This window comes from Vicia villosa, linkage group LG3 (genome assembly GCF_029867415.1).
Source record: "Vicia villosa cultivar HV-30 ecotype Madison, WI linkage group LG3, Vvil1.0, whole genome shotgun sequence".
In the NCBI taxonomy this organism is placed as follows: Eukaryota; Viridiplantae; Streptophyta; class Magnoliopsida; order Fabales; family Fabaceae; genus Vicia; species Vicia villosa.
The window spans coordinates 158,516,007-158,531,121 of NC_081182.1; the positions used below are offsets into that span (position 1 = coordinate 158,516,007).

Below are 15,115 nucleotides of genomic sequence, written 5' to 3' on the forward strand. Positions count from 1 at the left end.
AAGAAAATAAATAATATAATATAATAATCTAGATGAAATTGTGTGCTTTAATAAAAATGTATTGATGAGACAAATTGACTGAGTTTATCTTTTTGTTTTTTTCTCGTTTTTCTTCCATTTTTTATGTGATTATAACGTTACTTTTCACTTTTTTTTGCCCTATATCATCACTCACTCTTTCCCAAGAAGAATGTAAAAACTCAAGTTCACATGCTTTCATATCACACTATATTAACATGAAAACTCCCTCACAATCACAACATTAACCTACTAGATCAGCAACAACCTCTCTCTTTCTTTCTCTTTCTCATTGAGTTGCCAAATGAATTATCCTAATCAAAGAGGTTTAGGCAAGAGAGTGAGTAAGAGTGTTCGAAAAAGAGTTTGCCCTTACTGCAATTTGACATTCAATGGTGGGAAAGCCCTTGGCGGACACATCAAAATTCACCTTAAAAGAAGAAGAACCTATTGTTCTAAACAATATCACAAAAAATCTATGATTGCTCCATCATCTCAACCAGAATATCCTGATCATGGTGAAGAGACCGTTGATCTCACGAAATACTTGTCTGAGTTAAAATGGGGTGTCGGCCGTGAGCGTATTGAAGATCTCACACAATACTTATCTGGCCTAAAATGGGGTGTCAAACGTGAGACTTACGATCTCACAAAACATTTGTCACGTGGATGGAGGCTAACGAAATCAAGAGGGAAAAGAGAGCGACTTAGATCTAAATTTCAGCTTGTACGTTGTTCTAAGGAGCATAAGATGAGTTTAAAGATCATGGAGAGGTTGAAAAGATATAGTTTGAATGCTAATTTTCACCATATTATATGGAACAAGAAAGTTTATAATTGTACTACTTGCAATATGAACTTTGCCAGATTTCGTGCGGTGGTTTCTCATGTGAAAGAAAAGATTGAATCTTCAGAATCTTATACCACCGTTGAAATGCTATCATCAAGGGAAGGAGATAAGGAAGAACAAGAAGTAACAAGTGCTGCGGAAAGATCCCTTGATGTTGTGGGAGAGAAGAAAGATGAAATAAATCAAGGTAATTGTTACAAAATACTAGTCGATAATTGTTAATACGATATCATTCTTCCAATTCAATAGTTTTACTTTATAATTCTTGTTTAAATATATGCAGGTGGATTGCAAGGAGAAGAACTGGTGGTGCATGGGGCTCATAAGGAACCAATTCGAGGAGATCTAGCTCCAATGAGGTGTAAGTAATTTAAATTAATATTTTTTTTAATAATTAGTAGTACATTGTTCAGGGTTAGCTTGAAATTTGCGAGTGCGTTCAGCTCAAAGTTTATGTTTTTAATTATATTAGATATCAACAATTTCTGTATTGGATAGGTCTAGGATTTTGAATTTTTTTCTTTTATCCTTTTATATTTCTAAGTTGGTGGTGGTTGTTTGTAATTGTATTTTTCTTTCTAGTTAGCTTAATTTCTTTTATTTTTCTATTATTTGTTGTTTGGATAACCTAAGACTTATGATGTTTGTTGGCTTTTTTTATATTTTGTTGCGGACTTTCGCTCATTTTTGTTATATATATTATTTAACCATTAAAAATAATTAAACTCATGGCGATGTTATTATTTTAAAATTTTATGCAGGTGGAATGGAAGAAGAGGGTGAAAATACAGTGAGGGGAGAAGCTTCAAAGGTTGATGATGGTTTCAAATTATTAAAATTTGATCTGAATGAGCTTCCTCCTATGGAATGATGAAAATTGTGTTTAAGTTATTAATACCAAGACTTTTTAGTTCTTCGTTGTCATTTGGGACAAGTTTTATGTAATGATTTTATTTAATTTCTTGATGAATATGTAATGCAACATCTATATTCCTTTCCATTTGCCAATATCTTAAAATCTAATCAAACAATAAATCAACAACTTCGGTAAGTAAATATATCCTTTTATATTCAATACCATTTCAGTGTAATTTAAAATCTAATTTGCAAGATCTGATAATCTTGACAATACCATTTCAGTGTAATTTGGAAGCTTAATTATGCGACTTAGCATAGATTTCATAACAAAAAAATAATAATGTTTTAAGACAAATTATATATTTGGAATTTGTGAGCTATAAATATTTTTTACATCTTAATTTTGTATACCAAGTCTTACAACATAAATAATTAACAAAAACATAACCAAATCATTCCCAATTGTCTTTGTAAAATATTATTTTTTATATTTGTCATGAATTTTTTTTATCGATCTTATATGATAAATAATAATTAAAATATTAAATTAAATACAATTGATTTTACTTTAATATTATCTTTACAAAATAAATTAATAATATTATCATTTTTTAATTTTTTTGATTGATAAAATATCTAATATATCTCTTTATTATGTTAGAAGCATATTAGCCATTGGTCTAAGATTTAATAAATGAAAATAATATTTTTTGTATATATTTTTAAAATGCATTAATGGAAACAGAAATTGATATATTTATAAATTAATATTTTTATAAAGAAATAATCAATTATTTTATTGTAGGTTTTACCAACTAAATAATAAAAAACTTAAATCTAATACCATAGTTTTTACTTTTAAGATAGGTTTGTGATAAGAAATCTAGAAGAGAGATAAAAAATAAAAAATATGATATAAATAGAGTAGATTTGATTTTTTTTAGTAAAATAATTTAGTAGTGTTTGTTAGAATTAATTTATAATGGCTTATCTCCAACTAAAAGAAAACTTTTCTACGAGTTGAGTTATCTAACCGATTAGAGATTTTATAGTTTGATTTCAAAAACCAAACAAGATTTTCAAACTAAGTTCTAGAACTAAACAAACACTTTAAGACCGATTAATCTCAAGAATTAAATTCTATTCTTCAAGAGTATCGCACTCTTGAAAGCATCAATAATGACATGACATTGATACAACTTCTTCCTAACAATTAGTTTTCACTCACAAGCCACTAAAACAACTTTGATAAACAAAAATTTAGAGAGAGAATAGAGATAACTTCCAAAGAATTAGAGAAATTCGGAGTAAAGTGGGGTCAAGCATGTTTTTTGAGATGAGCCTTGGGTGGGGTAAAATCTTTTTAGGGATAGGTTTCATAGGCTATATCTTATTTTCAATCAACGAGATAGGTATGTGGGAGAACTTGTTGTTTTGGATGGAGGGTTAGTGAGGTGAGATATTTATTGAGGAGGTTCCTTTTTGTTTGGGATCAAATTTTAGTTTCTAATCTTCTTCAAGTAGTCCAAGGGACTTTTCTTTATCAAGAAGGATAATTGTAAATGTGGCAGGACGGAAAAAAGGTGTTTACTCAAATCTAGCCTGCCTTTGAATAAAGTGGATCATATTCTGTCCTTTATATGAATTAGTCGAGCGTTTGCTAAAGTTGTTGTTTTCTCTAAAAAAAATCTCCTAGAGAAGTTCCATAGTAAAGATAATATACTTAAGCATGGTGTTTTGATTGGCCCAATAGAGGCGTTCAGTGGTTTGTGTGTTTTAGTTTATTGTCTGTTTCACATTTGTTTGTTAATTGAGAGGTGGTTATGTTTATGAGTTATAAGATATTTAGGTGGTTAGGATTGTTCTTTGTCCTTCATGGGGATCTTCATATTTTTTGAGGTTTTTATTTCTTTAGGTGCCCTACTATAAATAACACGTTTCACCTCGGACGCAAAATGCATTTAACATCGTCTATTGAAGCGAGGTAACGAAGAGCGTCATGAAAAGTTTCTACTTTACCCCTCTGTTTTTAAAACACCAAGAGAAAAATGATTACGCATATGGGTTCAAACCCCCATCTTCTGTACTTTTAATATTTTCAAAACTAGCGCATCACACCTCTCGATTTATCAATAGAACTGAGGGGTACGATTGATAGTTTTTTTAAAGATCATTCCGAACTACAAAATATTAATAAATTAAGTGTTTACCCAGAATATTAAATTGTTTAGACATAATATTTCTGTAAATATATAACAAATTTTGAATCTGATTCATCGTCATCACTGTTGGGGAAGATCAGATGTTGGATTCTCGTTTCATTGAAATGTCGAGGAAGGTAAAATATTGAGGGCAATATATTTCAGATCCCTTTTGCATTTATTTGTTTCTGATGTAAAAAATAAAAAGGGTAACTTAAATGAATTAGTACATGACTATAGAAGAACACCGTAAAAAAATGATTATTGAAGAATACAAACCTTAATCCCAATATATTTTTTGTTATTACAATCCATCGTAGAAAATTTTACTAAGTTTTTTACGCTTCAAAGTTTTCATGTTATATGTTTCATTGATAATTATTAATATTTTGAATGCTTCTATAATGGATGTCTGTTAGGTTTCACGCTAATCACTAATGAAAGTGTCTTGAACGTTGATACTCATGAATTGGACGACAAATATTTGTATACGGTTGTTGATCAACATCCTCAATAATCACGCTAAAATTATACCCTCGGTTTTTGACAAAAACTGAGGTAAAAGGTGAATAAGCTTTTTTTTTAACATTACTTTGTTTACACATAATATTAAATTAGATTATTACAACAAATGCATTATTACAACAAAATAAAATAAGTAAAAGTCTCCGGTTTAGAAAAAATAGGTAATGAATTAAAAAAATGGTAAATAATAAAAAATTTAAAGTAATATGTCATGTTTCCATTTCAATTTTTTACCATTCAATACTTTTTGTGTGCAATTTACAACATGTTTAAGAATAAATTTCTCAATGTTATCAGCAAAGGAAAACAATGTTGTTTTCTTTGATTGACAACATAGGATGGTTATTCCAAAAATACAACAACAACAATATTAGCAACATTATGTAAGAGATAGATTGCAATGGCAGAAAAAATGTTTTGTTCAAGATTGAAGAACATTGAATATTTTTCTGTCTTGCGATCCATCCCACAAGAATGATACATACGAGTTTGAGGCGGATACATTTAAGTTAAGATTAGGGTAAAATATATTAAACGAGTGCTTTTATAGTAAAGTATGATTATTTTATCCTTCAGTTATTAAGGAAATCAAAGGGATAAATTATTTAGTTCACACTTATAACTAAATAAAAATATAAAATACAATAGCTGGGATCCAAAACGTGTCCTGAATTTGTTTTCCCCTTGGTCTTATTAAAAATCGAGGGAATATGTTGTTTTTTATTTATTTTTTAAAATAAAATATGGCGCGCCTTGGCGTTATACCTCGATTTTTTGGGCTGAGGTGAAAGCTTTGTCATGAAATATATTATTTGTAGTAGTGGTGGGTTGTCTAGGATTATAGAGGGCTTAGTTATGGTTTGGAATTCAGTGGTGTGATGTATTTGGATCTTGTAAAGATATCTTAGAAGACATGTAATCCCTTTGGTCCTTTCTCTAGTTGATTGGAGAGCCCAATTTTGAGTTTGAGCCAATAGTGGTTTGAGAGTCTTCACTTTTTTATTGGAGGTGTTGTGTTCTTGTAATAATCTTGGAGTATTCTATTTATGTTGGTGGTGGTTCTCAGTGTTGAAATCTATCTATCTTGGTTTTCTTAGTGGAATGATGGTTTTTCTAAATTGTTTCTCATGTGTAGTCCGCTTAATGGACTCTCCCATTTTTTATTTTTTGTCATGTTTTAGATATATGTGTCACGGTGGGAAAATTTGAGATTAAGCTATTGATTAACTTAACTTGAAACAAGAGTTGCCATCGAACTTTATTGTTCTAAAGGAAAGGGAAAATATCGATAAAACCCAACAAGAAAATAAAACAAAAGAGAGATATGGATACGAGGGTCGGTTATGCACGGGGAAGGTATTATCACCCATCACATCTATGATACTCCATAGGAACCTTCTGAAAATTTGTGTTATAATAAAAACTGGATTATTTGCAAAAAAGATTGGGGTGATGAGAAAAAAAGTATTTTATTATTTTTGTGCTCGCCAAGACTTCAAGAGTCTTGTTCCTACATATCCTCCATGTGCAATGAAGAATTCGGAGCCTTATAGTTCGTGGTAAAAAAATAACCATGAAAGTTTGTTGATTGATTTTAAATTGAAAAGACATTTCATCGTATTCGAGTGGAAAACACAACTTGCTACCCACAAGTATGAGAAAGTGAACATTTGCATCATCTTGATATGGAGAACATTTACTTGAACTTTCTCACAAGTACATCTCTACATTCAAGCAGAAAATATCAATCACTTCACTACATATTATAGAAGCATGGCAGTTTGCATCACTACTAGAATATACTAATATACTTCCTTTTGAGAAGGTTTTAAAAGAAAAGCGCACAAAGACATAAAAAGAAATTTGATGAGGTTTGTATTTTTTAAAAAGTTTTGAAAATAGTTTGAGTATGATTCTCGTAGCATTTTTTTAAGAAAGAGATTTTTGGGATTACTTGACAAAGTCAAGGTTTATTGAGAAAGGTTTGAAGTTAGAAAAAAGAATTTTTGAAAATAGGGAGAAGTGTTGAAAATTGAAGAAGAGAGTAGGAGATGAAGAGACTATCCTAAAGCATAAAGTAAAAGACATGAAATAAAATGGTTCATTGTAAGGTAGTCCAAAAGAAAGCCTTAGTGTGTACAAGTGTACTAACCACAAGATGGAGCAAGCATTTAACATTGGTCAAAATGAGCATTCATTTCCTGTTGGATTAAGCCATAAGATAAGAAAAGCAAGTAAGCAATCATATAAGCAGATGATCATCTTAAGAAAGCAATAGAAGCAGATGAATATCAAGAGTCTCAGAGGAGTATCGAGATCACATAGCCATTGAGGAAATCTCAAGTCTTCAAGTAAAAGTCAAAAGTTTCTCATAGTAGAGCCAAGTCTTAAATTGAAGTTGAAAGTCCAAATCAATCATAAGTTCTCAAAGATAACCATTCAAAGCAAAGGAAAACACTAGGTCCTAAGATCCTAAGTCCGAAATACTCATCAAGCAATGGATAGTAACACAAAATCCCTAAGATTAGATGAATGTTTTTTAGAATTTTATCCATTTTATCCATAAAGTAAATGACAAAATAAAATGGAAAGAATGTAAAGGCATGAAATTAAATGGAATTAAAAGTAAAGATCATAAAAGATAATAGTTAGGAATTATTACAGTTAAATTTCAAAGTTAGTGTTAATAAGGAATCAACTGAGTCGGGACAATTTAGCACTATGTTAAGAAATCATAAGTGAACTTATGTATAAGTTACACCTATATGAGGTCGATCAATAGCAATTTATGTTCCTATATGTCAAAGGAATGATTGAAAATCATCCTCCTAAAACAATGTAACACAATGATCAAAAACAAAAGAAAAAGAAGTAGATGGAGAAGAAAGGATGATCAAACACAAATGAAAAATAACAAGGGATCATCTATCTTCAATTTCAATCATTCAAATTCATAATACAATGGGATAAACATATCACTAATCTAAAGTATAAAAATGACCAAATGATCATTTAATCAAAAAATTTGAAATGGTGAAAATTCATACAACCAAAATATCATCCATAGACCAATTGAAATTGATGAAGAACCAAGCAACCAAGCCATAATACAAGACAACCAAAAGGTCAAACAAAAAAGGATAAAAAACAATTAAAAAAGAGAATAAAATGATTTAAAAAGGAAATTAAATGGAAAATTCAAAAGAAGCAGCAAATCATCAAAATGACCAAGAAAATTTGAGAACATCAATAATATTCCAAACAAATTGATCTCAAAAGTTGGGAAGAAAAATATTTACAAATATGTGAAAATTAATTATCAAATGGAAATTAAAAATAAAATAAGAAGAAAATAGAAAAAATACTAAAAATGATTTTAAAATTTCTGGAAAAAATATAAATGTAGTTGAAAATATTTTAGGTGATTTATGAAAAAGAATTGGAGTCAAAAGGGTTAAAGGAGCTATTTAAAATAAATCAGAAAAGAAAAGGAAAATTAAAATGAATCTAAAACAAAAAGAAATAAAAAGGCCAACGGCTAGGATGCGTGGCAAACTCTCATTGGCTGGAATTTGAATTTTCCCACCAAAGTGTGCAGTTCCCTTCATCGTCTTCAACCTTGAGTTGATTTATGAAAATCCATGAACTCTGAGTTATAAGCTTAAAAAACACACTTTTGAGCTTCTACTTAAATCATCGTTCATGTCTTTTTGCTTCAGAGCCATTGGCTGGCTCTAGGAATAGAGAATTTGTTAAATGAAATGACAAATACACAAGATAAATTCCAGTTAAGAGAGGGGTTTCAATCAAAGAACCAAGACAAGGAGTGTGGTAACTTGTTTGCTCAAAATTTTAACTCGTAACTACCTTTTCAATTGGAGTTTCAAAGTGAAATTCTGGTATTCATTCTCAGATGTCCTAGTAGATGTCGAGACATTGATCTCTGAACAACATACAATGGCAAGGTAAACATGATTTAAAAACAAGCTAGCAAGTAACTGAACACACAAAATTGTTAACTCAGTTCGGTGTACAACAAGACCTACTTTGGGGGATACCAAGCCAGGAAGGAAATCCACTATTAATAATATCAATTCGAATTTAAACAACCTCTGGTTTACAACTTCTCATAATCCCTACCCAATGCAACTTCTACCTAGAAACCTCCTAGATATGAGAAAACCCTCTCACTTCCAATCATCGCAGTGATGTCTCATAATAAAAATCTCAGTTACTGATATTGACGACCCTTTACCTAAATCTTCAGTTTCAAATGATACTATATTAAGAACTTCTTAATCAAGAAAAATACTTGATCTTGCTTAAAAGCTTCGATCAAGAACAATATCTTAAGAACCAAGAAACACAAACTTAGAACTATGTATCAACAATACCTAAGTGACATATAAACATTAAATACTTAACAGCTTATGAATGAATGACAGAACTTACAACACCATCAAAATAGTCATACTCTTCTATCAAGGATGATATTAGAGAGGCTCACAATTAACACACAAACCCTACACTAAACACCGTAAATTCTACACTTCAATTAGGTTTGTTGGTTGCTATTTAAAGTACACATCTGGTATGGATTTGGAGACTGCAAAAAATCTGCTTAAGCTTCTCCATAAAAATAGGTCTTCAATCATTAGTTTCCTAAATAATCTCCTTATTTAGAAACTATGAATATATCTTGAAAACAGATTAAATATTTTATCCTTAAATTAAGAGACATATTGGATTGCATAATATTCCCAAAATATTCTGCATCTGTAACAAACAAAACAGATTCCAAAAGCCCAACTTAACACACAGTCACGATGTCAGATGATTTTGCATAGGACATTTCACACGACATGTTATACCAGTTGCAGTTGATAGAACATTTTATCCAACATATATTTTCTGCATGTTAGAACATCCTGTTTAACATGTTGTTGCCTAATTTTTTTTTTACTAAAATTAGTGTCAGTCATAAAATCAGAGAATTAACACAAAGGGCAACAATAGTGGAATCAAGTTGAAGGTTACGGGTGGTTTCAAGCCTCAACAATAAATCAGTTAGCTTCCAATGATGCCAGTGAGTGATTCTAGGCAAAGAAACGAAGCAAAAATAAGCTCAATTTGGGAAAAGGATTTTCGGTTTTTGAAGCTTTTCGTGAGTGAAAATGGTAGATCTTCTGCGGCTATTCAAGCTTGCAAATCAAGGCAAATTGACCCTCTATTTATAGGAAAAGTGTTGAGGTCATGGTAAGTATGAATTCTGATCTAAAACGTGTGAACCAAGTTGGAAATTTTCATTTTGCAATCCATGTGAGAGTGAGGGTGAAATACGTGATTTTGGCATGAAACCTGGTTGTTTTTCACTTCATTCTACGCGTATTGCATCAACAAACATGTTTGACATGTGCTGGTGGTCCCAAGTTAAGATTTGGGTGATTATAGGTTTTAGGTATTGCGGGAAATGGAGAGTTCATGGCTCCAAGTTTGAGCTTAGGCCAAATACAATCCACTTGTGTGTGTAGATATCTTCTTTGTGCTAAATCACTTGATAATTACGAATCAAATGCAAAAATAATGACATCAAAAGGAGGCTTGCGTTGAAAATGGCATGAATGACAAGTTCAGGTCATGACCTGATTTCTGGGTCAAGCAATTGGTCGAACCAAGTTTTGGACATGATTTTGTGCACACTTGGGCAACTTGGCCAATTCCAAAATTGAGGTACTTGGAGACAAAATTGATGTTTGATCCTTGAAACAAAGTTGTATAGGAGTTCAAATGTAACATTTGGCTCAAAGTAACTTTCAAAAATGTTGAGTAATGAGATAGCTATGATGTTTGGACCAAATGACATGCCATACTAGATTTTAGGCCAACCAAACATGCACAAACTTGTGATTTTTTCTACCTCTTTGTATCCAATGGCCCAATGATGCACACTTGAACACATAATGAAAAGACCTTGATTTTCCCTTGAAGAACTTTGATAATTGCTTGAAAATTTTATGAAGATTGCATGGAAATAAACACATGAACCATACTTGAATCAACCTTGAAATCATGCACTAAACTTGAACTTCTCTTGACCAAATGAAGTTGAACAAAACTTGACATGAATATTGTAGCAACCGGTTTAAAATTTTGGAAAGAGTCGCCACCATTATTTTTATCCTAAGGGAAGGAAATTAAATGGATTACCCTAAAGCCAGAGATTCTATGTTCGCGAGTCAATTAGACGGAGGAAATGTGTTAGGTACCCTTCATCTCCCTTGTATTCAAGGGGACCCCCCTCTAGGTTTAGGTTTTTTATAAGTTTTAAATTGAAGATACGTTAAACATAAGTTTACCTATATCTTAAATTTTATGAAGAAAATATTTAGTTTATAAATATTAAAGAGAACTATGCTAAATATTAATTTTTTATTGTTATACTCACTAGGCTTTTGAAACCTTATGCCTACGTATTCTCTAGTGCCATGAGGAAGTCAGAGTACCTTAGTTCGTAACTGTTTGATTAATATTTTTATGGAATGTGTAAATATTTTAGAAATCTCCTTCTAATCTTGTCTGATTTTAAAATACGTAGTTGTAGACGCAGTTTATAGTTAACTTAGAAAATAAATCCACAGCCCTTTTCGAAATAAAAATTGAATTAGCACTTAGGTTAGTATAAAGGAAAATTTAAATTGATTAGCTATTTTTGATACATAATATAATTATAAAGAGAGTTAAATGAGGTTAGCAAAAACATTTAAAAACCCATTAGGAGTTTTAGGAATAATAAGAAAATTTATTAAATTATATAAATATAATTTGTCCAATTATAGAAAAACATTATTCACTTAATTACAAATTATGTTATTTATTTGATTATTATGAATATATTACTCATTCAATAAAATATTTTTTGTATAAATAAAAAGGAATTAATGAATATATATAAATAATTTAAATAAACAAAATTATTAAATAAATTAATTATTTTAATTATTTATTCAAATTTACAAGGGGGTGTATCTTAATTAAGAACCAGTAAAACCAGGAGTGTTGATGGTGAAAATTATGGCCCAAATATTTGGGGTCCAGTTACGTAGGGGGTGTACATTTTGGTTTAAAAAAAAGTAAAAGAATGGGCTAGGGGTGCTAAGATAAAGGGCTTGGCCCAATAGGAAAGACCACTGATTCGTTTGGATCAGGTGGATGAGAATCCTATGGTGTATCATGGACTGGCGTGGGAACGATCGTCTGATCGTGATCGTACGGTCCCCTGAGGTTGGCTCAGGGGCATTTGATCAAGGTAAGAAAAAAGGATTGTTAATATTGCAAGGTTGACTAGGGCACATTGTAAGGTGACACATGTAACATCCCGATTTTATTAGCTATTTAATTAATTATCTAATTTGGTGTTTTTGTTAATTACTTATTTTATTTAATTATTTGGTGGTATAATAATTAATCAAATGGGTTAATAGTAATTCACCACCCTGTAATGTTAGCGAATTTTGCTTTTCCCCCTCCCTACCTTTTGGCAACGGGTTTTTCAAAAAAACCGTTGTCAAAATCTGCCTTTGGCAACGGTGGGGGGGTAAACCGAAACACGCTCATATTACAGGGGGTAAACTACTATTAACCCTAATTAAATTGGTATTTTGGTGCTAATTAGATTAATTAGACTATTAGTTGTATAATGAGATAATACGTTAATGGGCCTAATTAGTTGAAATAGAAATGATGGGTAGTAAGTGTTACTAAGCCCAATTAGAGAGAAAGGAGATAGTAAGGGTTAGGTCACTTTTCGAAACATTATCATTTGGTAAAAAAGAGAACTCAAAATAAGAGAAGAGAAAGAGGAGGAAAAAGCAAAATTGGGGGAAACTAGAAGAAGAAGGACTTTTGGTTTAAGGTAAGGGGGAGAAATATTATTATCTTGATTATATATGTATGCAATGTGTAGTAGTATGATAGGTATTTCATTCCCTCTAGTTTCCTAGATTCTCACATGTTAGGTTTGATGAAATTTATGGGATTTGTGAGATCAATCGTGATTAATGATGTTTAAATGTTAACCCATGTATAGGAACATATTTAGGAACCTTATATATGTGTTAGATGACTGTTTGGATGAGTTTTATTGCTTAAAAACGAATTTCGGAATGCTGTCAAAATGGGTTTTTTTTCTCATAAATCGCACAGTCGCGCCGCAGCAAGTCCTTATCGTGTCGTGCAAAACTCTCTGACTTGGCTCGCGCCGCGAGGGAGGTGTGACCCGCCACGACAGTCTGTTATGAAATTTTGGAATTTTGATTCTTTGGCTTGGGATCCTATATGCTTATGTTTTTAGATGGATTTCCATGAGTTTTAATAATTTATTCAATGATGTTTGAATAGGTTTTGCATCGAAATTGAATCGATACATGATACTTGTGTTTTGGTATGTGTATGATGTGAATTTATGAATGGAGTGAATAGCTGAATTGGCTTGTGTGCTATAGGTTATTGTTGCACCCCAAAATTTGTCCTCCTAATTTATTTCTGACTGGCTTAGGCTTTGCATTCATATGCATCTTTTCATTAGGGCATTAACATAACTCATGCATCATTAATCAATAAATTTGGCATCGGATCAAGGATCTTGGAAATTAGGGTTGCTACTTAACTCAAGCTTGATTCCTATGGTTCTTCTTTGAGTATTAGACTGTGAAGTTAAGGTTTTGAAATATGGGCACTGTGGTCTTCTTTCTCATCAAGCTACGAGGGCAACTTTTCATCAAAATTCATAAAGAACAAGGATTAGGGTTTATTTCCCTACACAAGGTCAAAGATCAGGGATTTCAATTTGAGTTTATTTGCCATAGGGTCTTGTCCCTCCATCATCTTGAGATACTTGAATTCAAGGATAAAAGGTTCCCTTGTGAGTTACATTTCATGAGATTGTTGGTTCCTACTCATATGGATTATGTTAGACGTTGGCCTTAGGATCTAGAGGGGGGGTGAATAGATCGTTCACAGTTTTACGGATTTAAACGACTTTTCAGCGGAAGTGATTCTGAATCGACTCGCGTCTATTCCGAACCGCTATCGAAACGATTATATATGTGTTTAAAAAACCAGTCAAAGACTTGAGGTAAATGATAAGAGTATATGTTGTAGAATCAAGGCGTTTCTCTTATTGAAAATCAGATTAACTTTTTGTATGATGGACAATGTTTGCAATGCAGTAAGAGTGATAGAAACAAATATACAAACACTTGGTGATAATGATCAAATTGAAGGTAATTCAATGTGTGATGGATTGTGATGTTTATGTACGTTCTTAGTTCACAATCTTAACACTCGAATCGTTGATCAATTTGCTATTATGACCAAATATGAACAGAATGTAAATGAAAAAGTAAAAGCGACAAGAACACGATATTTGTTTAGGCAGTTCGTCGATCGTCCTCGCTACGACTACGTCTGCCCCCAATTCCAAATTGAAATTGGGTAGTCTTTCATTAATGTTGAAAGTAGTATATACAAAGAAGATAACAAAGCGATAAACGATAAACCAATTATGTCGATCCTTTGAATCTTCTTCCCCCTTAATCTTGACCAAGATCAAGGTTATCCAAGAGCTTCACTTTGATTCCCTTCTGCAGTGTCTTGATTCCTTGAACTCCCCGTTCCTCAATTGTTACACTCAGCCGAATCCTCAATGAACGCCTCTTGATAAAAACCCCCAAGAACCACCCGTCGTGGAGGACAAAACCCGCAGATTTTATTCACCAACAAACCCTAAAACCTTCACCCACTAGGAATCTTCAATTCCGTTCCATGGACGTTATCTGTAACATCCCAAAATTTATTATTTAATTAATTTAATTAAGTTTTAAATTAATTAATTTGAATTGGCATTTTATTGGAATTATGTGGGAAGAAATAATAAAATGTAGTGTTGGGCCATTGGTGGAGTTAGTAATGTGGGGGTGTTAGTGTGAAGAAGCCCATTACTAAATTATGTTATGTTTTGATAAAATAAGAAAAAGAAGAAAATTGGAAAAGAAAAGAGGAAAACCTAAGAGGAAGAAGGAGAGAACTCATATACAAAAGCCATTTTCGTATTCATGGTGCAGCCTTCACAAAATGGGTCATAACTCTCGGCTCGTAACTCCAAATCAGGTAATTCTCGAAGATTCGGATTCTACACGAAATTTCCTTCGATTTGATATATTAATTCGTGTCAGGGAGGTTCTCGATGAGGGATATAAGCGAGTTTGAAGATGGGAGATTCTTGCTGAATTTGAGGGAAAAAGGGCTTACGGGTTTGATGAAGAAGAAGGGGAAAAGTCCAGATTTTTGGCTAAGGTAAGGGGGGACTCTTCCGGTTAACATCTTTTATCGTATTATAGATGATGGGACTGATTTAGATGCATTGTTTGTGTCAATTGGTTATATGTTAGGTTGGGGTTTTGGGATGATTTTGATGGGAATTGTTTGATGTGATGAATTGTATGATTATATGGCTGTTATGATGATTGGATGATCCTCTTTGTGTGTTATATTTGTGTTATAACATGTATGTGGCTGATATGGTGGTATTTGAGGTTCATGATATAACTTGATTTGGGTTTTGGGGATTTTGGGATGAATCCCGTAATGCTGTCAATCGATGTGA

At 32.0% G+C, this 15,115-nt stretch overlaps 1 protein-coding gene across 1 annotated transcript; it reads left to right on the forward strand.

The window, feature by feature from the left end:
- Positions 1–322: 322 nt before the first annotated feature.
- On the forward strand, positions 323–1,739 carry LOC131659252 (uncharacterized). Its single transcript, XM_058928462.1, has 3 exons — positions 323–1,055; positions 1,152–1,229; positions 1,630–1,739. The coding sequence occupies exons 1-3, from the start codon at positions 323–325 to the stop codon at positions 1,737–1,739; spliced, it is 921 nt and encodes a 306-aa protein (XP_058784445.1).
- Positions 1,740–15,115: the final 13,376 nt, after the last annotated feature.